Below are 26767 nucleotides of genomic sequence, written 5' to 3'. Positions count from 1 at the left end.
GGAAGATGAAGCCCGAGTGTGCATTTCTTGTTGGCTCGCCCTCACCTTGCTGGTGAATTTACAGGTTCTTGCGCCCTGGGTAGGGGTTGTGTCCCGGGGACAGGGTGTTGCGGAAGGTGTATGTGGGGTTCTAGAGCCCAGCATCTGCTCTTTAGTCAGCCACTGCCTGCAGCCCATCCTTGGATGGGGTAGCACATCCAGGCGTGTTTCCTCATCTGGAAATTGGGAATATTACCTGCCTTTCTTGCCCATTTACAAGGGAGATCATGGATATGAAAAGGATTCCAAACATTTAGCGCACTCTACAAATACTGGCTTTCTCTTCTGTGCTTGTGGAAAGGCGTGGGCTTCCCCATGCCCTCCTTATACACACACCCCTTATTCAGCCGTGGCCCAGGGTCTGGGGATGGGCTGAAATCTCAAAGGCAACAGAAGGCAGTGGGGTGGGAGTTTGCCGCTCTGCTCCCGCTCCCAGGAGGGCTGGGCTTTAATACCTGTGCTGGAGCAGTGCTGTGCCAAGGAAGCACACGAGCCTGGGGACACGAGAAACAAGGGCTTTATTGGCGGCATCTCTGGGGATCCTGAGGCCCCAGTGCCAGATCCATGCAGAATGTTCAACTGAGGTCTTTGGGGGCAGTGAAGGAATGTCAGATGGATATCCTGGTCTCCTCCCTCAGGCCCCCCCCCTGCTGTTACCTCCAGCCGGGTAGCAACACACACACTCTCTCTCTCTGTCCAGGAACTCTCCCCTCCCCCACCAGCCAGCCCCTACCACAGCCTCTCCCAACCACAGGCCTGTCAACCGTGCTCCAGGCCCTCTTGCTTCTTCTTCGTCCTTTCTTGGGGGAAGGGACCCCGCCTGGCCTCTTTCTCAGGGGCCCAGCACTGGGGCCTGGCCCTTTTGGGTTCAGTCACATTTCTGTCTCTGGGATTCAGACCCAAACAGCTGTGTTAATATCAAAGCCCGAGGGTGAGGATTCCAGGGCCTTGGGGCAGCTGGTGGAAGCGTTCTCCCCTCTTCTGGGCTCCGAGGCAGCTGGGAAGGGGCAATGTCCAGACCCCTTGGAATGGCTCCGCTTCTTGACCTTCTGGGAGCGTCCAGCTCGGGGCTCAGAGGCCGTGGGTGTCACCCAGCCTGGCTTCTCCTTCAGCAGCCGGTCGCGGTCAGGTCTCACGCTCCGTAAGAACTTCCTGAAGATGTTTGCTGTCAGGGCGAACCTGCGGCCCAGCTCCCGAGGCTGGCCCCTCCCTCCTCTGGGCTCTCCAGCCTCCCCTGTCTCACCCTTCTCGCCACCCTTCTCCAGTTCTGGCAAGTCCAGCCAGTTGCCCACCAGGTCCGCAAAAACGTTGTCGCCTAACACCAGAGGCTGTCGGTTCCGGCCCCGGGACATCAACGTGGAGGTCCAGTCATCGGGTTCCGCCAGCTCTGGCCCCTGCTGGGCACAGGTCTGGGGCTCTGGCAGCGGTGTCCTGGGCGGGGTGGCCAGCTCCCTCCCACACACACTCCTAGGCGATGGAAACTTGGCACTGCTGGTGCTGCCAAGAGAAGCTTGGTTGGAGGGGGAGCAGGACCCCTCCCACTGAGGGGGCTCGAGCTGTGTCCGGGGGCTTTCGGGAGAACCCGGGGCAGGACCCCCTCCAGAGATCTCCAGCTGCTCCAGGGCCGTCTGCACCTGCAGGAGCTTCAGTTCTTGCAGCGCCCCCATCATACAGTTCATCTGATCCTGCAAGCCATCACCCACTTCCTTCATGGACATCTGCAGGGGAGAGAGCACAGGGCCCGTGAGCCAGGGGAAGGGCTGCTCCCCAAATATACACCTCCAGGGTGACTCCAGCCTGCCGTTGACCCCGCCTCTGTCCGGCCTAGATAGTGCAGATCAGGACTGGGAGAGGAGGGGTTTTAACACAGATATGGCTAGATTAAGGAAATAATATTAAAGGCAGCTGACTTGCTAAGACAGGCACTGTCCTAAGCTATATATAGGTATATACATATGCATATGGATAAATTAATCAAAATTTAATCTCTCCAACTACTCCATGAAAAGTGACAGTGTTAGTCGCTCAGTTATGTCTGACTCTTTGTGACCCCATGGACTGTAGTCTGCCAGGATCCTCTGTCCATGTGATTCTCCAGGCAAGAATACTGGAGTGGGTTGCCATTTCCTCCTCCAGAAGAATCTTCCCAACCCAGGGATCAAACCCAGGTCTCTTGCACTGCAGGCAGATTCTTTATTGTCTGAGCCACCAGGAAGCCCACTCTATGAGGTAGTGACTAATACTGTTCCTATTTTACAGATGAGGAAACTGAGGCACATAAGTAACTTGCTCAAGACGACATAGATAGTAAGAGGTGGGGCCGAGATCAGTTTGAGGATACAAAAACTTCTGTGTCCATCTGTGTCCTCTGTGTCTCTGCCTGCTTCTCTTGAGCCTTCACAAGACGAGGAGACGATGACAATAACAGTTTGTGAACAGTTACTGTGAACAGGACTTGCGCTAAGTATTCTGTGCCCACCATCTTGTTTTATCTTTATATAAGCCCTAGGAAGTTGGTATTATAATTCTCATGTTAACATATGCATTAACCACAATGCAGCGTGAAGTAACTTGCCTAAGGTCACCCAGCTCATGTTGCTGGGATTCGAAGCCACGACATCTTACTCTCAATGCTAGGGTCCTAACCACCAAGCACCACCTCAGGAGGGCTAGGCAGTGGAAGAGGATTGAGAGGAACGTTAGGGGAAGAGGAGGAGCTCAGAGAGTAGGCCTGAGGTTTCATTGCACTGCTGTTCACATCTGACTGGTCAAGAGAGAGATAAGGAGTCAGGAAGCTTCTGTTTGGCTGAGACCCCTGCCCAGCTCTGGGGCTTCCCAGGTGGCACAGTGATAAAGAACCTGCCTGCCAATGCAGGAGACAAGGGTTCAATCCCTGGGTCAAGAAGATCCCCTGGAGAAGGAATGGTAACCCACTCCAGTATTCTTGCCTGGAAAATTCCATGGACAGAGGAGCCTGGTGGGCTGCAGGACATGGGGTCACAAAGGGTTGGACACAACTAAGGAACTGAGCATGCATGCACGCTGCCCAGCTCTGCCCAGCCCTTCTCTCCCTTCCAAACACCTGTCCTCTCTCAGCTGCTCTCAAGACTTGGCTCCAGAGCTCTTCCTGTCGTCTTGGCCCAATTGGCTACACTGCCCTCGCCAAGAGTGGGGACAGGGTCCCCAGCCCCGTGGTGGGTATCTAAGGCTCGAGCCCCAGGTGCCAGCTGGAAGGGGCTGAGAGACTGACTTGGGTGAGGGCCCAGTTTGGAGGCTGGGCAGGGGATGTTGCGTCTGATAACATTCACAAGGTTCCCGTCCCCGGGGCCCAAGCTGCCTTGGTCCTGTCAGCTCCCTCTCCAGATCTGCTCAAGTTACAACAGCAAACCTCATGTGAGGGGACCATCTGTTTCTTAAGCCCCCTGGAGACCCACAGGGATCATCTTACCTCCCAGCCGTGTCCTAAGGCAGAGAGCTCAGCCCTTGGGGTGCAGGGGTGGGGGGCTCAGAGGGAAGGCACAGAGTCTCTGCAGCACTGTGCTGGCAGCCGACCCTCTCGGGCTTTGGGGTCAGACCCGCCCCTGCCAACTTTGACTTTGGTAGGGGTTAGGGGCCCTGGCCGGGCTTCCCTGGTGGTCAGGCTCTCCAGAGCCAGTGGTGCTAACGGACAGTGGAGGAAGCCAAGGAGGCCTTGGCTGAGTAAAGAACTGCCCACACTCAGCACCTTGCCCAAGAAAGAGCAAGAAGTGGTGGTCGGGCCTGACAGCCTGGGGTCTGCCAGGCTGCTGGGCAAGCCTGCTCCATCTGCATGGTGGCAGCAGCAGCTAGAGACACAGCCGTGGTGTGGCCCCCACGTGCAGGCAGCCCCTTGCTCTGTCTCCTGTGGCTGCCACCTTCCTGACTCCTTCCTTTGGGGGGCAGCTTGGCCACAACTGGAAGAGCAGAGTCAGGAGACTCTAAGCCCTGAACCAAACTCCTCAAGGTTCCTTCCCAGCAAACTGCTGCTCTGACTTTCCTATTTTTGTCCCCTCCCTGTACACTCACCCAACCTGGAGCCTTGGGGTCAAGTTTGGCTTTTCCACCCCGGCTCCTGTCCCCAGATGCCGCACATCTGTCCTTCCACTCTCTGCAGTGCAGCAGGAGCCTCCTCGCCGGCCTTCTGGCCACCAAACCACAGACCTCCAACCCTCAGAAGCATAATATGCTCCCATATACACCCCAAGCTCCCGTCGAACCTCTTCCATGACACTTAAAATGCTCACCCCTCTCAGAACCGCCCCAGCTCTTCTGTGAGTATAAGTGCTGCGTCGTTCATGAAACATTCATTGAGCATCTAGTTCTTGGGGGCAGAGACTGAGGTCTGCACATCAGTGTGTTACCCCAGAACCCAGCCAGCACCTCTGCACTTGCTACATATCCATAAAATGGACGCGGAGTACCCCGAGGCACCCCTCCTAGACTGCTTGCTGCCCTCAGACGATCAGTCGCTACCCAGGGAGAAAGAGTCAGGGATGCTTCTCAAGGTTTCATTTCACCAAGAGGCACGGAGTCGGAGCTCGCAGGCTTCCTTCCAGAAGGCTGAACACAGTCCAGATCAGAGGCAGTGGGAGGAATGAAATGACCCCATTCAATTTCTTCCAGTATGGAAAAATCCTTAAGAAATAACTCTGATATTTTGTACCTTTTTTTCCAGTGAGAATGAATGTGTGGGTAATGTATGAACTCAGGGCTGCCCATTAAAAAGAGGCCCCGTTTAAGTAAATAAGAGCTGAAGTTACTGCCCTATGGAAAATGATAGTGTTCTGGTTAAGATCTTGGGTACTGGAGACAGATGGAACAGGGTTCAAATCCCAGCTCTGCCGTGTAATCTGGGCAGGCTATTTAAAGTGTGTCTTTTAATTTCTGCATTCTTTAAAATAGGAATAAGAGCTCCTTCCTGGTCCAGCTTTGAACAGATGACATGATGTAATGTGTGTTTATGTGTGGCTGTTTTCTTAGTTTAGGACTTCCTAAGAACTTCCGCACATTTCTTCCTCAGTGAACCTTAACACAAAGTAGTGACAGAATTCTGTTCATCTAACTGGCCCGATCAAGGAGAAACGTCTCATCCGGTCCCTTCTCCCACTGTGGCCCCACGCAGAGGAAGGAGAGGGGAAGGAAAGGGAAGCCTCAGCACCCCCCTGCCCACTGTCCAGCCGGATTCAGTCAGCTGGCCATGGAGCCCTGACACTGCAGGGCAAGAGGCAGCTGTGAGGCGGCTGAGAATGGAAGAAGGAAGGCCGAGGCTGGGAAACAGGGAGACCAGGGGGCGTCGGGGAGGTCAGAGCATCCGCTGGGGCCTGACTGGGAGGCGAGCTGCCGCTCCCAGCAGCCCCAGGGGAGTGATGTCACCCAAGGAGAAAGGGCCAGAGGGCAGGCTGCTGTCTTCCCCAGAGCGTGGGACGTGATCAGATCCCAGGGTGTCTCTTGCCGAAGAGCAACAAGAGAGAGCAGTGCTGGGTGGCTGTAAAAGAAAGGGGCTGAGTCTGAGCGAATCCTGAGCTAGAAATGAACAGTGAGTCCCCATCTCCAAGATGCGGGTGCTGACCTCCTCTCTGGTCTCCACTGCCGAATCACACCCGACTTCCCCCAGGGCTCAGGCAGAGAAGTCACACGCATGTGTGCGCTCAGTCGTGCCCAACTCTTTGTGACCCCTTGGACTGTAGCCTGCCAGGCTCCTCTGTCCATGGGATTCTCCAGGCAAGAATACTGGAGTGGGTTGCCATTTCCTCCTCCAGGGGATCTTTCTGACCCAGGGATCAAACCTGGGTCTCTTGCGTCTCCTGCATTGGCAGGCGGATTCTTTACCACTGAGCCACCCTGGGAAGCCCTGGAAAAGTTGCAAGAGGGTCTAATTAGTTCTGATTAGTGGGAATGGCTCTAACAGTCACTATTCTCTTTCTCCACCCCAGCTCACACATACTCCTACATGCCTGTACACACGTGTATGCACACATGCACAGAGGTAGCCTGCTCCCCTACCCAGCACAATACCCATGACAAGTGTATCCTGTGTGAATCCTTTCTGAGAAAGGTCTCACCGCCTCCTCGCATCCACACCACCCCACAGTCCATCTCCCGCCCCCAGCACTTCCTCTAAAAATGTCTTTCTTGTCAAACTTTAGTCTCTCCCGCTGCAGTCTAAACCAGCCCTGGATTCCTCCCTGCGTCAGAGCTGGATGCCTGCGGGGCAAGCAGTGTGTATAAGGAGCCCCATGCCTTCCTGTGGGGACCTGGCTGCTCCAGCCGCCTGACTCGGCCACTCAACATGACGCGGACTCACCAACCTTTTGTACTTTGGTCTGAGTGTAAAATGATAACCCCCGCATGTGTGCACACTTGCTCTGTCTTCTACGTGACCGTGACCACAATTACTAGGAGGCTGTCGAGGCAGGTGGAGTCATCCCCACCTAATGGGTTAGGAAACTTGGGATCTGGGAGGTTTGTTTTCCCCCTCAGTGTTTGCCCGAACACAGTTCCCTAGACTTTCCGTCATGAATTCATCATATCTATAAATGACCTCGGCTCCTATTTAATACTTTAATCTGTTCATGTGAATAAATGTTTTTATATGGAAATTTATACAAAACGTATATCACTTTCCATAAACAGACGGTAACACTTTCTTTCTCTATTTAAAACTAAGCTTTTCAGTGGAGCATCTCCTGATATCTTGGGCACCTCCAGTGGAAACACTGATCCATAGACTGAGGTTCCAAGGTGGATTAGGGGGAGGACTGGGATGCCGCGCCTGGCCTGAGCTTTCCATGTCATCATAATCCCTGAGTTCGCAGCCTCGTGGGATTGTTGGGAGAAGAAACCAGGACTGTTAGTGCAATGTGTGAGGGCAATTTTATCATCACACAGGGAGGAAGAGCATGAAGTCTTGGAGGGACTCCAGGACCCAATTCAGTTCATTTTCATGGAAGGCGTCTCTTTACTGACTCATCTGAAAGGGGAAAAGAGGAATTGCCTGCCTGGGGCTGAAGGGGAAGAGGCTGCTGGGAGGCCAAACCCCACCATGCTGGCCCTCCAGCCCCGAGCGCTCAATGGGGTAGTGTGGGGTCAGCTGTCCATGGACAGCTCCCCCCACCCCTTGGCACTGGCTGGGCCTTTTGTGGTGTGGGAGGAGTGAGGATGGGAAAATGTGACACCAGCATCCTCGGCAACCTTCCCAAGCCCTCTCCTCGGCCCCTGACTGATCCCACAGCTGTGCCCTGCATCTATCCATCTCACGCCCTCTCCCAGCTCAGCCGGAATCCTTTGACGCAGGCTCCAGCTTTGCCCATAGGCCTGGCAGTGTGCCCCGCTTCGCTCCCCCCACCCCCATTACTCACAAGATCCCCACACAGTTCCTTTCAACCCCTCTGGAAGCTAGAAGGGGGTTCAGGGCCGGAAGCGGGAAAAGCCCCACTTTTGCCAAGTGGCCCATTCTGCAGCTGAGTGAATAGGGACCTTCACAGCCCCCTGCTCTTGGCTGGAACTCTCAACAGGAAGGTAAAGCAGAAACTGTGCCAAGAGCTGGAGGAGGGACGGGTGTGAAATGCATGAGCCCACTTTCCCAAATGAACGATCTACTGGGGGGCCTTGTGCCCGGGCAAGAGGCAGACAGACTGAGAGGGGAGCCCAGTCTCACCCCGTAGGGAGCTCAGCTCCCAGCCTCACTTTCCCCTTGTCCAGCTTTAGCCCCTCTCCATTGCAGCCAATCAACCCAATTCCATGGGCATCCAAGGAAACCCAAAAAGCTATCTTCCTTTTCTCCTTTCTGGTTTGGGTCTTCATACTCTACTGCGTGGACTCTTGTAGTAACCGTCTAACTTCTCTTCCTGCCTCAATTTCCTCCCTCTCTTGCCATTTCCACCCCCTACCACCTCCTAGATCCCAGGGTACATCTCTAATCACTCTAATCACGCTGCTCTGTAACACATATGGGAAAGATCAGACTCTTCAGCATGGCATTCAACCCCCTGACCCCCACCACCACGACCGTAATCTGCTCTCAACAGCTCTTTCAGCCCTGTTCCCATTATTTCTCTACATATACCCTATTTTCGAGCCAAACTCAAGTGAGTCTTCAAATCTCCCCTCTAGACAGTCTTCAAACACTCCTATGCTTTCTATCACTGCATCTTTTGGTCACATCACTTCAACCTCTGCCTGAAATGCTGTTTTTCTCCTGTTCCTGTCCCTATTTATCCCTCAAGGTGTGATTCAAATGTCACCTCTTCCATGAAGCCTTCCCTGATCTGCTAGCTGGAGGGAATCTCTCGCTCTGAGCCTGAATGCATGCCTCTCATCAAGCACGTATCCTCTGTTTCTGTGCAAGAGATCTGCGTGCATGTGCTAACTCTGAGTGTGAGATCTGCAGTCAGACTGGCTGGGTTTGAATCCTAGCTCTGTCACCTATCAGCCCTATCCTGTGGCCAAGTCACTTCACCTCTCCATGTCTCATTTATCAAATGGGAATAACAGAACTACAACTTCTCAGGGTTGCTCTGGCAACTGACACAATACATGAGCTATCTGGCATATCATATCAAAAATTGTGAATCGATATTAACAGTTAATAATTATATTAACAGTTAATAATGTTATTATTATCACTCCTATTAAACTGTTAATTCTCAGAAGGCTAGGTCAGTGTCTGTTTATATTTGTAGCCACCATACTAGTGCCTGGCAAAGTGCTTTAAACATAGTATGAACTCAGTAAGTGTGTTCTGAGAATGAAAGACACATGTACGCCAGTCTGATCAGTTCATCATTGTGAGTTTACCAAGCGTCTACAGAACATCAGGTACTGTGTTATATGCTAGGGACATACAGCTGGGGAGGCACTTGACATAATCTTCACAGTAGCTGTATGCAGTAGGTATATTGTTTTTATTTTTATTATTATTTTATCTTAATTCCTTGGGATCTTAATTTCTTGACCAGGGATTGAATACACACCCACTGCAGTGGAAGTGCAAAGTCTTAACCACTGGACCACAGAGAAGTCCCTAAAGTAGGTATGGAAAAAAAAAAAAAAAAGACATTTTACAAATGAGAAAGCCAAGGCACAGAGATGTCAAGTTATCGTCTAGGGTCACACAGAGCCAGGATTTGAGTTCAGTTGGACCTGGAGACCCCAAACCCTGTGCTCCATGCTCTTCCCACTGAACACACCACCCCACATAGTCTAGTCCAAAGTCGTCTCACCCTAGATCTAACCATCAAGGGTGATCACACTATGAGATCCTTTGCAGAAGCTGTTTTCTGCCTCAGGAAGTTTGCTCTTTTGCCCTAAGTGCTGAAGGCTGTTCCTAAATGTATCTCCTCTATCACCTTTTTATCTCCTCCTTATTCTGCCTTTATGCTCTGGTCCTCCTCCATGTACCAGAACCTCCTAAACTTCTGGCCACTAGTGGCCAGACAACTGCCTTCTAGGAACAAGTTGTCCTAGAAGGACCTTCCTGGCCCGAGAGAAGTCTCCCTGCTGCTTCACCATGCCTTGGCTAGGACTGACATTCCAGAAGCTGACTTTATCAACTTCCTCCTCCTCCTCCAGGAAGCCTTCCCAGCCTGACTATACTTGACTCACCCATTATGCACTCTATGTGCTCTTCTACACTGATCTGAACTCATGAGTGACACCCTCTGAACATCTTAGATCTGATTCCTCTGTGTGCCTGTGTCTACCTCATTTGTTGGATGCCCTCAAGGGAGCAGTGTATAAGGAACAGCTGGTCCCAAGGCCAGTGTTCAGGCAGGGCCCCTCTTTGCTGCTGGAGTGGGGAGAGATATATTCCCTACTGAATAGTTACAGCCTGACCCTCTCATCCTAATGAAGAAGTGTGTCAGCTGCTGCTACTCTCCTGCTACATTTCAGCCCTGAAACCAGATCCCCATCCTCTTCCGAACAGGGGGAAAGGGCTAGTCCTCCAGACATCAACCTAACTAAGCCAGGATCCCCCAGTCCTCAGCCTCCCTCCAGTGCTCGCTTGTTACAATGCAAATTTTCTGCCTCAAAAAATTGGGAAATTCTGCTACTTCAGTTTTGCAGGAACAGACTCTTCTTGTCCAGATTTTCCAGGCCAAGGGCAGGGCCAGGATGCAGGAGAGGAGCTCAGAACACCTTCGACAAAGATAATTTCACAACTTATTCTTCATGTTTCCTTTTCCAGCAGCTTTAACCCACAGCATCTTCAGGACATATATTTCTTAAAGGGGATTTAATGGCATAAATGAACATAGAACTTGACTAGCATTACGTGAGTGCCATTCTCAACACTAAGTTAAGGCAAAGCCAAGCAACACACAGTCCCTCCTGGGTGGGAGGGGAAGATTCTGCCTGAGATGAACACACACACACACACATACACACACACACACACACACACACTTTAAGCTCATCACATATACTAACTATAAACCTTTCCCGCCCCATCACAGACCTTCCTAACCCAGCCATGACCAAGCTGCACTGAATTCAAACCCCAAAATCCTTAGAGGAGCCAAAAGGCTGAGCCTGAGCTAACTCAGCTCCACTTTCTCCTTCACTCCCATTGGGAAAACAGAGGAACTGCGATTTGGCTCTGTTACCTAAGCCCTGGGCTGAGGCGTCAGGGAGTGAACAAGACTCTGATAGCTCTGCCTGTCACTCTACTTGGTCTCCTTTCGGGGCAAACTGGCACTGGGGAGGGGGCGGAACACCATCGGTGGAGGAGGGTGCAGAGCTCTCCCATCTGAGTGTCATTCTGGGCCCCAGGCCAGGCATTTGACTTCCTCTCCAAGAGAGGCAAAGGCTGAAGCTGCTCAGACAAAGGGCCAAATGAAAGCTAATGGGGAGTTGGGTGACTTCAGCCTCTCCCCTTCCTCCTCCCGGAGACTGGGGCTCAAGTCCTTGGCAGGAGAGGGTGCAAATCAAGACCTGGAGCTCAGTTCTGTTCAGATTCCTGTTGCCTCTTTTATTCTCCTGGCATCCACAGGCTGTCTTCCTCCCCTCACCACCTCCCACCTAGGGTGCTGTAAAAAATGCAAATCAGTGGGATTTTAAAATTCAAGCCCATGCCAGGAACACCCACAAACCCTCTATTAAGGCAGATCCTGAGGTGGGTGGTGTGGTCCCAGATTCCAAGCAAAAAAAAAGAGAATTTTGTTAGATTCTTTTCTTGACTTGAGTCTTGGACTTCAGACATCCTCTTGGTGACCTTGACCTTTCTCTCTGGTATTGGACAAAGGAATGGGAAAAGTCAGAATTGTGTATGTGTGGGCTGGGACCAGCCATCCCAAACTGACATGGAAAGCATGAGAAAATGATCATGGGAAGGGACATGATGGAGACTCTTCTGTCCCTCATCTAAGAAGCAATCCTCTGGTTAAAGTTCCCATCTGAGGGTCACCACAAAAAGGGCTTCAGAATGAAGTCCCAGAGAAATGACCACCGACCTGAGAAGGCAGGCCTGGAGTGGGACAGACAGAAAGAGTGCCTGGGCCACTTGACCATGAAGAATCAAAAAGGGCACCTGCTGCTATAAGCTCCCCCTCCTCCCCAAGCTGGCCCCTGATACAACTGTCAAGTTCCCTCCTCAGTTTGGAGAGTGGGAGAGGCTGTCCTGGACTCTGGAGAGCCACGGGCTGACACTTTCTAGATCCAGGTCTGTTGTGAGCCTGGATGCCCCTGGCTCTGAAGAGTAAGAAAAAAAAGGGAAGGGAGAAAAGTGAGACCGAAAAAAGGTCGACTCCAAGAGAAACAGACTAAAAGGGACAAAAAGAGACGGAGGCAAAGCCCCAGAAGAGCTTGGTTGACAGGGGTGGGCGTGGGGGCCCAGGTGCGGGGACGTCCGTGATATCTATCTAAATTCTGGTGGTGGAAAGAACAAGAGAGGTGGCAGGTGTGAGAGGGTGGGATAGGAAGTGGGTGAGAAGCAACGTGCCGCCCCTCAACGGAGTTTCAGCGGGGCGCTCCTCTCCCCCTTGCGCGATTGCCATCCCCGCTCCCCACGCCCCCAGACGGTGCCACTACTTCCAGCCCCCGCAGCCCGTCCTCTGCACGCTCGCTCCGCACTCCCCAAGCCCAGACCTGACATCTGGCTGGGCCTCCGCTCTCCCGCTCGCGAGCTGCCAGGCGGCGCCCCTCCTCCCGCGCCGGGCCCTCCCCCGCGGGTCCAGCTGCCAGCCCCCTCCCCGCTGGCAGGCAAGCCCAGGCAGACAGCCGGCCGGGCCTGCCCCCGCAGCCGCGCCAGCCCTGCCAAGCCCGGCCGCCAGGGCTGGGGGGTGGGGGTGGGGGCGGCAGTGCCAGCTCCCCGCAAGCAAGCAGTCCCCGGCCGACCTCCTGCCCCGGACAGGGTTGGGGCCGCGCACCCTCCTCCCGGCTCCCGCGGCCCCGTGCGGCTCCCGCAGCCCGGCATCCGCGTCCCGGGGGCTCCCTCTTTGCTCCCTCGGGATCTCAGGACGCACTTCGGTCGGAGCTGGCTTGGCTCTCGGTCCCTCTCACTGGTTCCTGAATGCTTCCCTCTCACACAAGTTTGCTCGCAGCCCTTTTCCCCCAGGACAGGTCCTGTCCGCCGCCTGCTAGCCGCGTCCCCTCCTCTCCTCTCCGGACCTCCTCCGCCCCAGCCAGGTAGGTACCCTTCGGGGCGGAGCAGCCTTCCCGCACCCCGGCGCCCGCTCCGCTCTTACCAGCTCCTGTTTCAGGCGGCGTAAATAGCAGTCCATTTCCCTGCTCTTCTACCTCATGCGCCCATTGGCCGGGCTCGGCTCCACGAGAGAGTCCCGGGGTGGGATCACTGGTCCCACCGAACCGGCGCTCCGGACAGCCTGCGCTCCGCGCCTCTCGCAGCGCAGAGCGGAGGCTCGGTTTCTAGGTCTGGACTTGGAGCCACTTCCCCTCCGCTAGCTGCGCGCGGTCCGTGCTGGGGGCGGAGGGAAAAGTGGGACAGCCTATGAGAACTCAGGGGGACGCCTTCAGCCAATGAGGAGAGCGCACAGGGGGCGTGGGCTGGGCGGCCGTGGGTGGACCCTGGGGCGGGTGTGTGCACGAGGCGGAGACCTCCGCTCCTGGGGGCCTAGGCTAGCACAGGCGACGCCTACCTGGCCCCTGGTCCGTGCGGCGGAGGGGGGTATCGTCACGCCAGACTGTACCGACGTCCCCCAACAAATTACGTGACCCCCCCCCCCCAGACAGCGCCCCGACTTAGGGATGGGCGCTGGGTATCAGTCTCGGAAGAAGCTGAGTGCCTCAGTGTCAACCCAGTTTCCCAAACTGATCAGAAAAGGAGCACCCTCCACCCCAAATGCCACTCGGCAGCTCTTTTGAATTCTGAACTGTTAAAAAAAGTGGACTGGCGAAGTGTGGGCCTACCTGACCTCCTAGTGTAAGGTCCTCCCCGTCCACTCCTCACCCCGGGAGCGGAGGAGCCGCCGCTCGGTCCATTCACGTTTTTAACGCGAAGCAAAGGAGGCTCTACTTAGTACTCCGGATAGGGTTGGAGGTCTGCGTGCGGATACTGAATACGACGCGCGAGCTCTCTAGCTTAAAGAACGAACATGGGGCGGCGGGACGGAATGGAATAAGACAAACAGGTTTAAAAAAAACATAGGCACTGCTATTTCAGGTAATGATTCTTTATGAAAACATAAAATAGGGTCATGGGATAGGGGCTGCTTTCAATAGGGTGGGCAGGGGTGGAGGAGCAAGCCTTGCTCTCCCCCAGTTATCCCAATTCTTGCTCTGGCCACTTGCAAAGCTCTCTGTTAAGTCGGAGAAGACAGAAGAAACTCAAAGATGCCACGATTCTATACAACAGACTAGGCCCAAGCACCGGAGGTGTGCGAGCTCCAGCCAGGCCCTGGCCCGTGGAGGTGCCGCAGGTGAATAGGAGAAGCGCCTGCAGGCCGACCCGGGCGCTCCTCCCAGCCGAACCCAGGACCCCCAACACCAGGCTCCGTGCGTGTTGGGGCTGCGGTTCCCACCCTGTGCCCAGGCACCGTGCCACGCGTCCTGGCCCGGGTTGGGGGGGGGGGGCGTGTTGCAGGGCACGAGTAATTAGTTCAATCAGAGACGTGTTGTTTCAAGGTAATTAACGCGAAAAGTTTGCCCCGGGCAGAATTTAGGAGTCTTCGAGTGAGAACTGTGTGAAGACGCGAGAAAGGGAGCAAAAAGCGAAGGCACAAACCTCGGCTATTCCGATCCGTGCCGGCAAAGAGCGCCACATCTGCTTACTATGGCGAGATGGGAGCGAAAGAGGAGGGAGGTTAGCCAGGAACATCCTTAGACCTGAAGACTGCAGAGTCCAGTGGGATGGCCTCCACTTAACCCCGGGTTCGCAGTTACAGTGGACCTTATCTAGGGTTCTCGGCCTAGCCCCGAGTGCCCCCTTTGGATGAAGCTGGGCAGCGGTAGTCGCTGGCTAGAGAAAAGGAAGAAGACGCACAGGCGGGTCAAAACCCGGTCCGAAGCCTGTGTCTGGATGGCATCACCAAGCTCAGATACCCGCTCTCCCTTCACGGTCGCTACCCAGGATCCCGCGTGGGTCTGAGAAGCCGACCGCTGCGGGATGGAGCTGAGAATCTGCTGCCGCGTTTCCAACGTCGGCTGGGAGAGTCCCGAAAATACATTTCCTTCCGCTCTCCCAGGTCCGCCACAGCCAGCGGCCAGAATGGCCCGGCTAGTCCACTCAGCGTCGCAGAGCCCGCTCCGGCTTCCTTGCAGTCGTGAGTCGAGATCCCCAAGGGGCCCCTTTGGAAAGGACCCGAGGAGATTTCAGAGTGGGAGCCACCTCCAAGGACAGAGCTGAGTACTCCAGCCCAGCAGAACCGGTTGTGAAGTTGAATCCTCTGGGATTGCCCATTAACATTTAGTCCAACGGGGAAGCTTTATGCGAGAGAGGGCCGGGAGGGGGGAGAAACACCACAAAATGGTTCTTCAACCCGGAGGGTTGTGCTTTGCTTTCCAGCACCCAATACAGCGGCAACTATGGGAGGCATGGAGTTTGTGCGTAGTGGTTGAAATAGTCTTGAGAATCAAGTTTCAGGTCTGATTTTTCTCCATCCCTGTGACCTCATGGATTGGAATCCTCTTGGAAGTTAGTAGGAGAGTGGCTATGGTTAAACCTCCAAGAGATGCAGGCTGATCTTTTGGCAAGAATTCAGGACTGGGTAATTAGGCCTTCTAGACTATGGACATGAACTTGGGCAAACTTCTGGAGCTGGTGAGGGACAGGGAGGCCTGGTGCTACAGTCCATGAGGTCGCAAAGAATCAGAGGCGACTGGGCGGACTGAACAGCAAACTGTTGATAACACAGTATGATCCTGGACAAATGCTTTCCTTTGACTGGCCTGTTTCCCTTACTTATAGCTTAAACATGTGAATTTAAAACTTTTACATTCATTACAAAACTCTATTTTGATAATGATTTGTGAAGTGGTCACGGCAAAGAAGAATCCCTCTTAGAGATGAAGAATATATTGTTAGCAAAGCCAAAGATTGCATACCACCCACTTTCAAGGTCGAAGCTATGGCAAGAAAAAAAAAATGATGACCATAATCTTACTGCAGTGCTCAGAAGAGGAGTTGCAGACAAGTCAGAAGTGCTAGTACTGTGGTTCCCACAGGATTCTGGAGGACAATCACTGTCAAGCTCTGGAGTGCTTTTATGATCCCAGTATATTGCAGCTTTCTTGCTCCCCTGTCCCTGAGAAGAACATTACACCAGAGTGCAGGGCTCTCTCTGTCTTACCTGATTTCTGAAATGATAGATCTGTCACCTGAGCAGAGCAGGAGACAGGAGTAGGAAAAAGCACTGCCCTCCACTTTTCTTTTTCTTTTTCCTCCTAAGTAGTAGAGAATAGAGCCTGTTGCCATGGTTGTGTAAACAGAGATAAATATTCCTGGGCTGAGGATGGGGGTGTGGGGATAGGGGACATGATTCATTTTTGTTGAAGAGGAATCAAATGGTTCAGCCTCCTCCCTCCTGCCCCCCAAAACTCAGCCTGAGGGGAAGGTGAGATTACCTCATTGGAAAATAAAGAATAAATCAAAGGTGTTGAGATTGGATGTGAAGGTACTTTCTCAAAGCTGTCTAGAGCTGGGGTGGAAGCCTCAGAAGGTGTCTCAGTTTTGCCCCCTGCTGGTAGGGATAAGTACTTTTCTTGAGGGAGCCAGTTGCAGCTCCTGCAGTTCCTAAGGGTGTAAAGAACTCCTGTGGTTTGCCCAACCTCTCAGGGAAGGGGGTCCCCTCTGCCCCACTGCCAGAGCCTGAAGGTCCTGGCACTGATGACTGAACTCAAAGGGACAGGCAGAACCTGTTGTGTCCCGACAGAGCTCAGATCCTAAACTAAACAATGGAAACACTGCCATTCTTCTGGTTCCAGATCCTATGGTCCCCACCTGGACGTCTCCATCCACCAAGTCCTAGCCTGCTCTGGATGAGGCACTGCTGAGTGAGGCTGTGCCTATCTTATCTCCACTGGCAACAGAAGAGCCAGGGAGCTCATCCTGATGTGAGGAAAGAGATACATGGCCACACGCAGTCTAGAAACCTCATTATGACATCACCCTCCCAAGGGCGGGGTCCGTGTCCCCATTGTGTTCATGCCTCCACCCCTTGTGGCTGCCAACAGCATTATCCCAATCCCCCTCCCCGCTCCCCCCATGCCTCCTGAGCATCAACAGGAAAGGCTGACCCTAGAGATAAACATGTGCTGTTGGAATGTGTTCAGATATCACTGCGGAACTGTTTCTCTCCAGGCAGAGGACCTCTCCTGGCAGGCAGGCCCAGAGGTGCTGAGCAGAGACTGTGTGTCTGGTGTGAATGCTCGAATGGTGGGGGAGGAACTGGACAGAGGCCTAACTCTTCTTAAAATAATCTCTCAGTTTTCATGACATCTTCCTCTGTCCACCTTAGACAGAAGCCTCTTCAATTCCAACACCAGGGGAGACAGCAGAGAGACGAAGTGGCCTGTATGTTGGGAGCTATCTAGGTTCCAAAAGAAAGATTCACTTTGGGATTTAAGTAAAAACTCTTTTGACTGGGTGGCAGAATGAAAGACTGTAGTCATAAGGAACTCCTTAGTGTTTAGTGTCTTCAAACATAGAGTATCATTCTCCCTGCTTACAGACAGAGCAACTGAGGCCCAAAGAGATTCATCTTTATGGTGATATAATAAACTCTCCCTGTTTCCAAGGTAACCTTTTCCTACTGCCCTCCTCTGCAGAAAGCAGGAGACAAGTGGATTGCTGGGATGATGAGCCACTGAAGGAGTGAGTCCTGGTACTTCCCCATCTGCAGAAAAGCCATCACTCTTACACAGAGTGCTAACTTAGATGCTACTCCCAGAACCATCACTTCTTTACAAATTCCCTGGGCTCTGAGACCAGGTTCTCAGTTTTACAGGCACTGAAATTTCGAGGGAGGGACACAGGAAGGTGTTGGAGGAAGCAGTAGTGGGATAGTAGTTTGAGAAAACTCCCATGAATGAATGGACTGTGTCACCTGAACAATTCAGAAGGAATCGTAAGTGCAAAATTAGACTAGTCTGAATACTGAGCAGTTAGTCAATGGACTGCTCCCCACCCCTATTAGGAATTATTTGCAGTTATGGGCCTGTGCTTATGGTGCCTAAACAATGGTCTCATTTCTGTGGGGAAGTAAACATTTCCATTTTGCAAACATTGGCTGGAAAAGCAAATATTTTTCAACTGCAAAGAACACCTGAAGAATGTCAGGGCAGAGTGAAGGGAAGTACTTATGGAATTTGTGCAAACTAATGCTGGTTGATGCAAACTGGGAAGGAAAGTGACCAGCTCCCTGCACTCTCTGGGGGATATTCTGATATGTCTGACTCCCTGGAGGCCCAGTGCTGACTTTTCTATAACCTCACATGGCCTGCAACTCAGGGTGAAAGCTGGTTTTATTACACACAACTTGGCCCTCTCCACCAGTTTCTGGAAGCTGTAAGCAAGGACCAGGCATTGGCCCCTTGCCAGGGGGAGATTTGTCAGCAAGAGAGAAAGAAGTCTACTGGCTTCTCCCCCCTGAGGCCATGGGGTGAGGAGAAGAAGAGGTCACGTTTCAGGTTTGGCTTACTGCGCATTTGCTTCCACCAGGCTGGCTCCTAAACCTCCTTGGTCTTTTGCAGGGGCTGGAGAACTGTCTTCACACTGACCGGACATCAGCCTGGGGGTCCAGTTGAAGTTTCAGCCTTGAGATCCTGAGGGGAACCAGTGTCAAAGGTGACAGCTGCTTCTGTAAGGGGTTCTGCTTGGCCAGAGAGGCTGGGCCATCTCCCAGGGGGCTCATGGGGATGCGGGTGGGGTGGGCAGGGACTCAGTCTGTACGAAGAGAGAGCCTCTAGTTCCCAGAGTGGAAAGGCAATGAGGCTAAGAAACACTGTTGTCACTTAACAAATGAAGATACAAATGAAAGAATAGGAGCTGAATATGCAAAGGAGTTCGGGTTTTTTTTATTGCCCTCCCTCCTCCCTGCATTTGGACAGGTTTTCTTTGCTGTGATTATTCCTCATGAATCATCATCCATAGAAAGTGACTGAGGCAATGGAGAGTGAATAATGAATCCCCTAAATGGTCTTTTGTGTCTCTGCCTGGAGGGTTTTGGAAATAACTTGCATGTTAATCTCTCTGACTTAGAATCATAGAATTTGGGAGCTGAAAAAGATCTTATAGATAATCAGAGAATTGTGACCTTGTGGAAAGACCCAAAATCAAGCTCTATGGGTCTGAATCTCCAGTCTTATCACTAAAAATAGAGCGAGCTACCATTTGTTGAAGGCTTTCCTTGTGTCAGGCACTCATCTGTTCTTCCCAAGCCCTCAGAAGCAGGACTCCTATTGCTCCATTCTGCAGATGAGGAAGGGGATGGGGAGCCAGAACTCCCCTCAGGTCACGCAGAGGCTCTGGCTTCAGTTCAGGACCCATGCTCTCTTGTCACCCCACTGCCTCACTGTGTGGCCTCAGACTAGTAATTTAACCTCTTTGGGTCTCGGTTTTCTCCTCTGTGACCTCTAAAGTTTGAGAGTCTGCATTTCCCACACAAGCATGTGGTTTTACAAACCAAGAGAGCGCAGCACAGAAATGTTGAGTGATTTGCCCTAGGTCACCCAGCTTGCTGATAGCAAAAATCAGCATAGGAACCCAGGTCCTGCGAACCTCCCTCTTCTTCCCCTCCTCTCCCCGCCCCACCCAAGACCTCTTTTCCTTCCATCACACTTTGGCAGGTATTTCTAGAGGAATCCAACTCCTTGCCTTGGAGATCTATGATTTCAGATGGATAGGTTGGAGGCGTTGGGTTTGGATGTGGCCAGTCACAATACCAATGATGAACTCAGGAGGCTGGTGATAATTTGTTGAAGTACCTTTGACCTATCTGCCCACCTGCTCTTTGCTCTTTCAGGTCAAGAGTGGTGATGAAAATCATGTGATAAAGGGAAGAGCACAGTGAGGCCATATCTGGTGTGGCCCATACACACTCCCCCCTAGTGGGTACTATTTCCAGTTGTCTGTCCTCATCAAGCAAATGGTACCACCTTGTGCCCTCTCTCTCCTCCAGTTTCCTTTATGGTGGCAGTGGTCTGCTCCTCTCTCCACTTCCCTCTGTCCTTTGTTCTCCCTGTCCCAGGTTCTAATCATTAACTTGTGTGTGATGAGCCTGCTTTGCAGGAGGTAGGGATCCACGGCATCTATGGTAATCACTATGCACTGTCTTTGCCAGCATCCCCATCCCCCTGAAAACAGATTGGAGAGGGGCGCAGGTGTCAATAAACAAATCATTGGGGTGCATCGGAAGTGAGAACAGGACATCCTGGCCGAGGCATTACTTGGTTCGCAATAGCTCTGGGTAACCATGCGTGTACGTGAGTGTGTGTGACTCCCACACTCTGAAATGAGCTCTCACCCACTGGTGAGTGGAAAATTAGCTTTGGCAGGTGAGGAACTGGGTGACAGTTGAGGAAGCCAGCAGGGTATCAGTGTTATCCGTTTCCTATCGCTGTGTGCTAGTGTTGCTAACATTGTATTTCCCACTCCCCGCCCCCCAACTTGTAATGAAGGTGGAATGGAAAGGACTCAGAAGGGCTTGGGCTGGTGGGAGAGTGATATGAACACCTTAGGATGGCCTGGTGACCTTTGAAAGCCGGCTGTGTGCTTTGCAGGTGGGCTGCACCAAGCCAGGTGGGGACTGGCATTTTCCTGATGGCCCATGTGTGGTTTATGTTTCTCTGGTGGGTGGGAGAAGAGCTAGTGGTTCAGGGACTGAGTCCTGGGAAATTCTGCCATATGGCATATGTTGGGGCCGAGCGGGCCAGGACGGGCAGGCGGGAGACCTGGGATCCTTGGACTGGCTCTGCTGCCTGTCTCTGCCTACTAGTTGGCTCTGTAATCCCCCTCGGCCTGAGTTTCACTGGCTACAAAGTGAGGAAAATAATCTCACTCTGTGTGCTTGTTGTGCAGATAAAGTGGGTAGAGGCCCTTTGAAATGTCAAGAACGCTGTTCCAAATGTGAGGCCTGACTGCCGAGGGAACTCGCAGAGCCTCCTGGGAGGCAGCGGTTTGCCGGTGCGTCACTTTCGCAGCTTGTGCTCAGACAGGTACTTCAGCCTCTCACATCCATAAATCTCATCTCCTATCTATAGTCAGCAAATAAGGGAAAGGACAGGCCTTGCTCTGCTACCATCTGATGTTCTTCCCAGCCACGGCCTTCCCTGCCCCCATCCGAGGCGATGATTCCCCTGCCCTCCCTCATCTGCTCCCGGCCTGTCAGTTTAATTTAACAACATTGCAGGAGAGGTTTGATTTAATCAAACCAGTTGCTGTATCCATTCTGCTCAGAGGTCCCTCAGTGTCACCACTGAGGCTCAGATTAGACACTGACAATTACTTCTTCTTCTTTGGTTATGGCCTCCCCCTCCCTTTCTCTCCCTGGGGAGAACAAGGAGGCAGATCAGTCTCCTGGGACCTAAGAATAGAAGCGGGAAGATCAAAGGAGGGAAGCACACTGGCCTCAGAGCCCCTCTCATGCCTTACATGGCCTTGTTTAAGGCTGAGCAACAGCCCGAGGGGTGGCGGGGAGCAGAGAATGTGAGCAGAGCTGCTTGGAAAGGCTCAGGGCTGCCTGAGGACAGAGCTGACCCATCCTCGGTGCCATCAAGGATGGCCTCGGTGATAAAACCAAGGTCCCTTATTGTCAGGCAACTGGATGGAGGGCGGGCCGAAGAGATAAGGGACGGTCTGCACACTCCAGACCACAAGAATTTATTTCCAGTTTCTCAGCCTGGATTCTGGGGTCTCCGGAGCTGGGAAACAGCAGTATAAAAGGTGAGGCTCCAGCCATCTGAGTTTTTGTGACTCTGTCCTTAGCATGAAAGCAGCAGTGACAGGAGAAGGCTGTGTGGACGTGGGGTACCTGTGGTGTGTGGGGGCGTGTTGTGTACCTGAGTGTCTGTGGCAGGGGAGTCAGGCAGGGGGGCCCTGGTGCAAATAGTTCAGGTTTAGGGAGTTTGGAATTGTGGAACAAATTGCTTTTGCCACTTAACTCTTGCCTTTCCCTCCTTCTCCAGGAAGCGGGTGCTCAGCACCTCTTGCTCTCTTGAGCAGCTCATTGAAGAGAAACAAAGGCACCTTGAAGGGGACCTCTCTTGGGGGTGATGAAAATCTTTTTTCCCTTCTGCTTATTTGTGTCACATTCTTCCATCGGGCTGGGCGACTGACAGGTGCACCCTTCCCCAGGCCCCTTTCAGAGTCCCCTCCCTGCCGTTTGTGTCTCACCCAGATATCCAGCAGACGCCGCCTTTACAGGAGCTGAATATGATTAGTAGAAACCCTTCCTGACAGCTCCAAAGAGAAGCCCTCAAATGCATATTCTATTGAGTGCATCTCATTGCTGCTGACAGTCGCTTTATCAATTAAATTCCACCTTCCCAGTCTTCAGAGACGCCACCAACCTCCCTACCTAATAAATCACAGACCCCAGTTATTGTTAAATGTCCCATCAGTCTCTAATAAACCCCTTGCCAACAGGGGCAGGTTATTTATTATGCTGCCTGGACAAGAATGAATTGGGCCCCGTTCTCAGAAGAGCAAACGTGATGCCTTTCTCCCTAAAGACTGAGGCTGTGGTATTAAATGGGGCAATTCATCAATGTGGGCCTTGAGCAGAGGGGAGTCTGGTCGAGAGAGAGAGAGAGAGAGAGAGAGAGAGAGAGAGAGAGAGAGAGAGAGAGACAGAGAGAGAGAGAGAAAGAGGGAAAGAGGATGGCCTGGGGTCCTTTACTGAAAGCCAGTGAGGCAGGTCCCCATGGTGGGAGGTGGCTGTGAAGAGAGTGGGCACCTGGGCCTTTGCTGCTTCTCCCCTGCTCCTCATACCTGTCTGAAAATACTAAGGGTATGGTCACCCCACAGGCCAAGGGGCACATGTGGAAAGAGTTATTCTCCACGTCAAATGTTTGCTACGTAGGATCCAACAAGGTCATGAAACAAAAATTCTGTCCAGAAGGCCAGATATTGTTACTTAACAAATTTGACATAACTTAAGTTTATGGATGGTACTGGTCCACTGAGTCGATGAGCTGAAGAATACAGGAGGAAAGGTTCCCTTTGCCTGGAAGAGAGAACCAGAAAACACGTGCTCAGTCACTGTTTGTGGGCTAAGCAGCACAGAGGTAAGCGCTGACACTCAGAAAGTGGTGTTTAACACCCAAAAGACCCTGTTAGGTGTGAGAAACAGTGTGTAAAGTGGGCCTTGTAGTTACTACCCCAAGTTAGATCCCAAACTGAGAGGATGCTCAATGGTCTGCAAGTGACAGTCCAAACTCCTCAGCTTTGTCATCTGTGAAGCCCTAGCTTATATTTCCAATTGTATTTCTCTCTATTGTGACCTAACACTATCCCATTTTGGGCAAGCATAACCCATTAATTTGATATTCCTTGTGGTGGCAGGCAAGGCCCTCCACTCTACAGGACCAATACATCTCTGCAACCTTGTTTCCTGGTAATTGCTGCCATACTTGCCTCCGTTCACGCTGAAGCTCATACCTTCCCTAACTGCTGTGGTTTCTCACGCTTCCACGCCTTTGCACAAACTGCTCCTTCTGCCCAGAATATCTTTCTACGCTGTCTGCCTGGCGAGCTTTCTTTCCACCCCCACTGCCTGATTGAACTTATCTATCCTCCAGGATCAGCTCAGAAAATCAGCCTCCAGTGCTTCAAGGGACTAGGACTTTGTCTCCTGGTGCTGCTGTCACGGCAGAAGGGCTCGACTCCAGGGAGTAGGAGAAGAATGCTCTGGGCATGAAGGTTTTCTTCTAGTTCTATACATGCTTTAAACCACTTTGATTTGAGGTGGGGGGAGAAGGGCATAGAGAAAAAAGCTGCTGGTCTCTGAATACCAAAAGCTGTTTTTCTCCATTTCTCAGAAGTTCTCACTGTCTCCCCCATGACAGCCACACTTTGAGCAGCTGAGGCTCTGAAAAATGTCAGTGCAGCATATGCTTGTATAGCACCTTGTGCTACTTGTATGTTTCCTCCTTGGTCAGTGCTGTCTGTCTGCACGTATCTTTCTGCTTGAGGGCAAGTGCTCTGTTTATTTTGTCCCATCTTTGTATCTCCAGCATTTGGCTGATTTGTATTAGGCATTTAGATTTCTGTTGCAAGAATGAATAGAGATATTTGCAGATTGAATGAAAATAATAAGGTTGCCTACCCTTTGTTGCTCTGAGGATCAAATGAGAAAAAGTGGCTATAAAAATCAGTTCTTGAAATATACGCATTACCGTGTGTAAAATAGTTAGTGGGAAGTTGCTGTGTAACAAGGGAGCTCAGCCCAGCGCTCTGTGATGGCCTAGAGGGATGGAATCGGGTAGAAGGGTGGGGGGGAGGTTCAAGAGGGAGGGGATATGTGTATGCTTATGGCTGATTCACATTGTTGTATGGCAGAAGCCAACACAACATTGTAAAGCAATTATCCTCCAATTAAAAATAAATCTAAGGACTTCCCTGGTGGGACAGTGGAGAGGAATCTGCCTACCGATGCAGGTGACATGGATTCAATCCCTGGTCCAGGAACATTCCACGTGCTGTGGAACAACTAATCCTCTGTGCCACGAGTATTGAGCCTGCGGTCTACAGTTGCTCCTGCTGATCCCCTGTGCTGCCAGTACTGTGCGCCCTAAGCCTGTGCTCTGTAACAAGAGAAGCCACAGCGATGAGAAACCTATGCACTGCAACTAGAGAAACCCCCTCGCGCAAAGCACCAGTGGAACAAATAATAAATAAATAAATAAATGCTATAAAAATTTAAAAAAAAACCTTAGTTCCTTCCTTTTGTCCCACATATTCCCACGGATTCTCACACCCAGGTGGGCCACGCTCCTGTCTTTATTTACATTATTTACCTTTCCTCCGGGTGCAGAAACTTCCACTGTGAAATGATTGTCTGGGACTGTTTGAACCTGAAAATCCATTCTGAGTTGATATCTTACTCCCACTTCTTCAGTTCACAGGAATCTATCCCTCCACTAGCTTCCAGGTATATAAAATAAGGAAAGACTTTCCAGGTAGACAAAACAGCATAAAAGGAGGCTGGGGTCCCATTGTGATTTTATCCTGGGAGAGGCCAGGAGGTGGACAACAGTCCAACATTTTTCTGTGTATGTTACTCTCATACCTCCTGATTAGTAAATGGTCTCTTACCTTTGTGTTTTATTTTTATGGCACTAAACATTATGAACAACAGCATTATTATGATTTTATTTGATTTGTTTTTAGCTATAGCAATATAATTTATGCCTAGTAATATAACTGCAATATTTGTGTCCATAAGACTTTGTAAACAACAAATGTAATGACAGAATACCTATAAAACTATAAATGTTCTTTTCTGGAAAAATAATCTTTATATTTCTTTTGGGATGAGAGCTAAGTTCTTCATCGGTGATTGGTGTGAGTTCTACACCGCTGCTGCTGAGCATGAAAATTCAGCTTAGATTTTTGAGCAGGAAAAGTTCTGCCATTCAGTATTTATTAGGTCCACCAAGGGCCTGGTGCTGGACTGGAGAGCCTAGGGTAAGAAAAAATTTCCATCCTTGAGAAACTTATAGTTTAGTGTGAAGGACAGATATGTAAATAAGTAAACAGAACAAGGTAAGCGCTAGACTGGAATCACTTATAGTGAGAAGTGGGACCCTGGGATGGGAAATAAAAAAGGTGGTCAAAAGGAGTAGGATCAGAAGCTGGACCCAAACAACCTAAAATATCTACTGAAGAAAGGTCACTCCAGTGCCTGGGGGGTAGGTGGCTGGGAGAAAGAAGAAACTCTGAGCAAGGGCACCGGTCAGGAGGCTGTTGCAATAGGATGATAAAGGGACCTAAAATAGGACACATACTATGGAGACTGGAGAAGAGATATGGATGAGATATTCGGAGGCAAAATTACCTGCCCTTGTAACTGTTAGAAAGGGGAGGGACTTCCCTGGCGGTCCAGGGGTTAGGATTTGCCACTTTCACTGCTGGCCTAGTATTCAAGGGGTTCACTCCCTGGTTGATCCCGCAAGTTGCACCATATGGTCAAGAAAAAAAAAGAAAAAAAGAAAGGGGAGGTATAGTGCAGGGTTGAGTCAAGAATAAATCCCAGGTTTGGGATTCAAGGATTAGGTGAATGAAAGAGGTAGGGTACTAAGAGGAAGTCTGAAACCTTTACTACTCACTCCCAACAGGCCCCATTCTTTCATAGGAACGGTTAATACTTTCTCAGTGTTTTATAAATTTCTAAGAAAAATGCATCTGAGGACCCCTTCCCAGTGAGGTTACCAAGCCAAAGTCCTCCTACCTCTTTTGGAATCTGAATCATCACTGTGTGTGTGTGTGAGAGAGACAGAAAGAGAAGGGAAGTGTGAACTGGTGAGAGATAATGACCAGAATTATGATATCAGGACAAAGGCAAAAGTTGGGGTTAGATGCAGAATTATCTTTAGATTTGGAATTGTAAGATTAGGTTCCAGAAACACTTACATTTGGAGTTATGATTCAGACTTTGTTATAGAAACTCATTTGTTCAATAAATACTGGGCATTGCTTTTTTCCGACAAGGAATATTGACAAGAACAAGAGAGAATAGATCTCTGTCCTCATAGAGTGGGGGAGACAGACAATAAACATGATTTCAGCTAGTGATAAGTACCATGAAGAAAAGTAAACCAGAACAAGGGAATAAAGTGATGAGAAAAGCTGGGGAGCTGCCAGGATGAGGGAGCTATCTCAGGCTGTTCAGGAAAGTCCTCTTTGAAAAGGTGATATGTGAGCTGAGACCTAAAGTTGTCGTTCTTGAGATGGTGGTGGGGAGGGATAGGAGCAACACACAGAAAACGTTAAATTTGAGCTGTTAGACATCGAAGCGGAGGTGTTGAGATGGAGGTACAAGTGTGGAGATACGAATGTGGGAATGTCAGTGCAGTTGCTGGTTCCTATCCGATTTCTTTTATCAGGGCTAACCGTGTGCCAGGCACTGTGGTAGGGGCTGGCGACACAAAGAGGAAACCACACAGACAGATACTGTGCAACGTGGTCAATCGCCTCGCTGTACTCTGGGCGTTCTCCGAGAGCGCAGGACTAGGCGGCGAGTTGGGGCGGGACGGGATCGGGAGGGGGGCGACCGCGGAGGCAGGGCCCGGAGGCGGGGAGCTTGACGCACAGGGCTCA

General features: G+C 51.4%; 1 protein-coding gene and 1 long non-coding RNA gene across 3 annotated transcripts; one reads left to right on the top strand and one right to left on the bottom strand.

Moving 5' to 3' along the window:
• Positions 1-540: 540 nt before the first annotated feature.
• INKA2 (inka box actin regulator 2) lies at positions 541-12951 on the bottom strand. Its single transcript, XM_061121156.1, has 2 exons — positions 12741-12951; positions 541-1757 (listed from the first exon to the last, which is right to left on the bottom strand). Exons 1-2 carry the CDS (start codon positions 12774-12776, stop codon positions 933-935), a joined length of 861 nt encoding a protein of 286 aa, XP_060977139.1. The 5' UTR covers positions 12777-12951; the 3' UTR covers positions 541-932.
• A 6954-nt stretch (positions 12952-19905) lies between these two features.
• On the top strand, positions 19906-24351 carry LOC133040194 (uncharacterized). Of its 2 annotated transcripts, XR_009688919.1 has the most exons (5): positions 19906-20004; positions 20528-20664; positions 21265-21391; positions 21634-23368; positions 24134-24351. It is a non-coding gene; the product is annotated as an uncharacterized LOC133040194 (long non-coding RNA). The 2 variants fall into 2 exon arrangements; XR_009688918.1 differs by lacking the exons at positions 19906-20004; positions 20528-20664 and having other exon boundaries at positions 21087-21391.
• Positions 24352-26767: the final 2416 nt, after the last annotated feature.

The sequence above is a fragment of the Dama dama genome, chromosome 20 (genome assembly GCF_033118175.1).
Source record: "Dama dama isolate Ldn47 chromosome 20, ASM3311817v1, whole genome shotgun sequence".
Classification (NCBI taxonomy): domain Eukaryota; kingdom Metazoa; phylum Chordata; class Mammalia; order Artiodactyla; family Cervidae; genus Dama; species Dama dama.
This window is presented reverse-complemented; position numbering and strand designations above follow the sequence as displayed.

Bases quoted from the DNA above. Each gene is read 5' to 3' on its own strand.
- INKA2 (XM_061121156.1), bottom strand. From the start codon at position 12,776: ATGGACTGCTATTTACGCCGCCTGAAACAGGAGCTG. The intron at 1,758-12,740 runs GTAAGAGCGGAG...TCTCCCCTGCAG, and splicing joins GCCGCCTGAAACAGGAGCTG to ATGTCCATGAAGGAAGTGGG.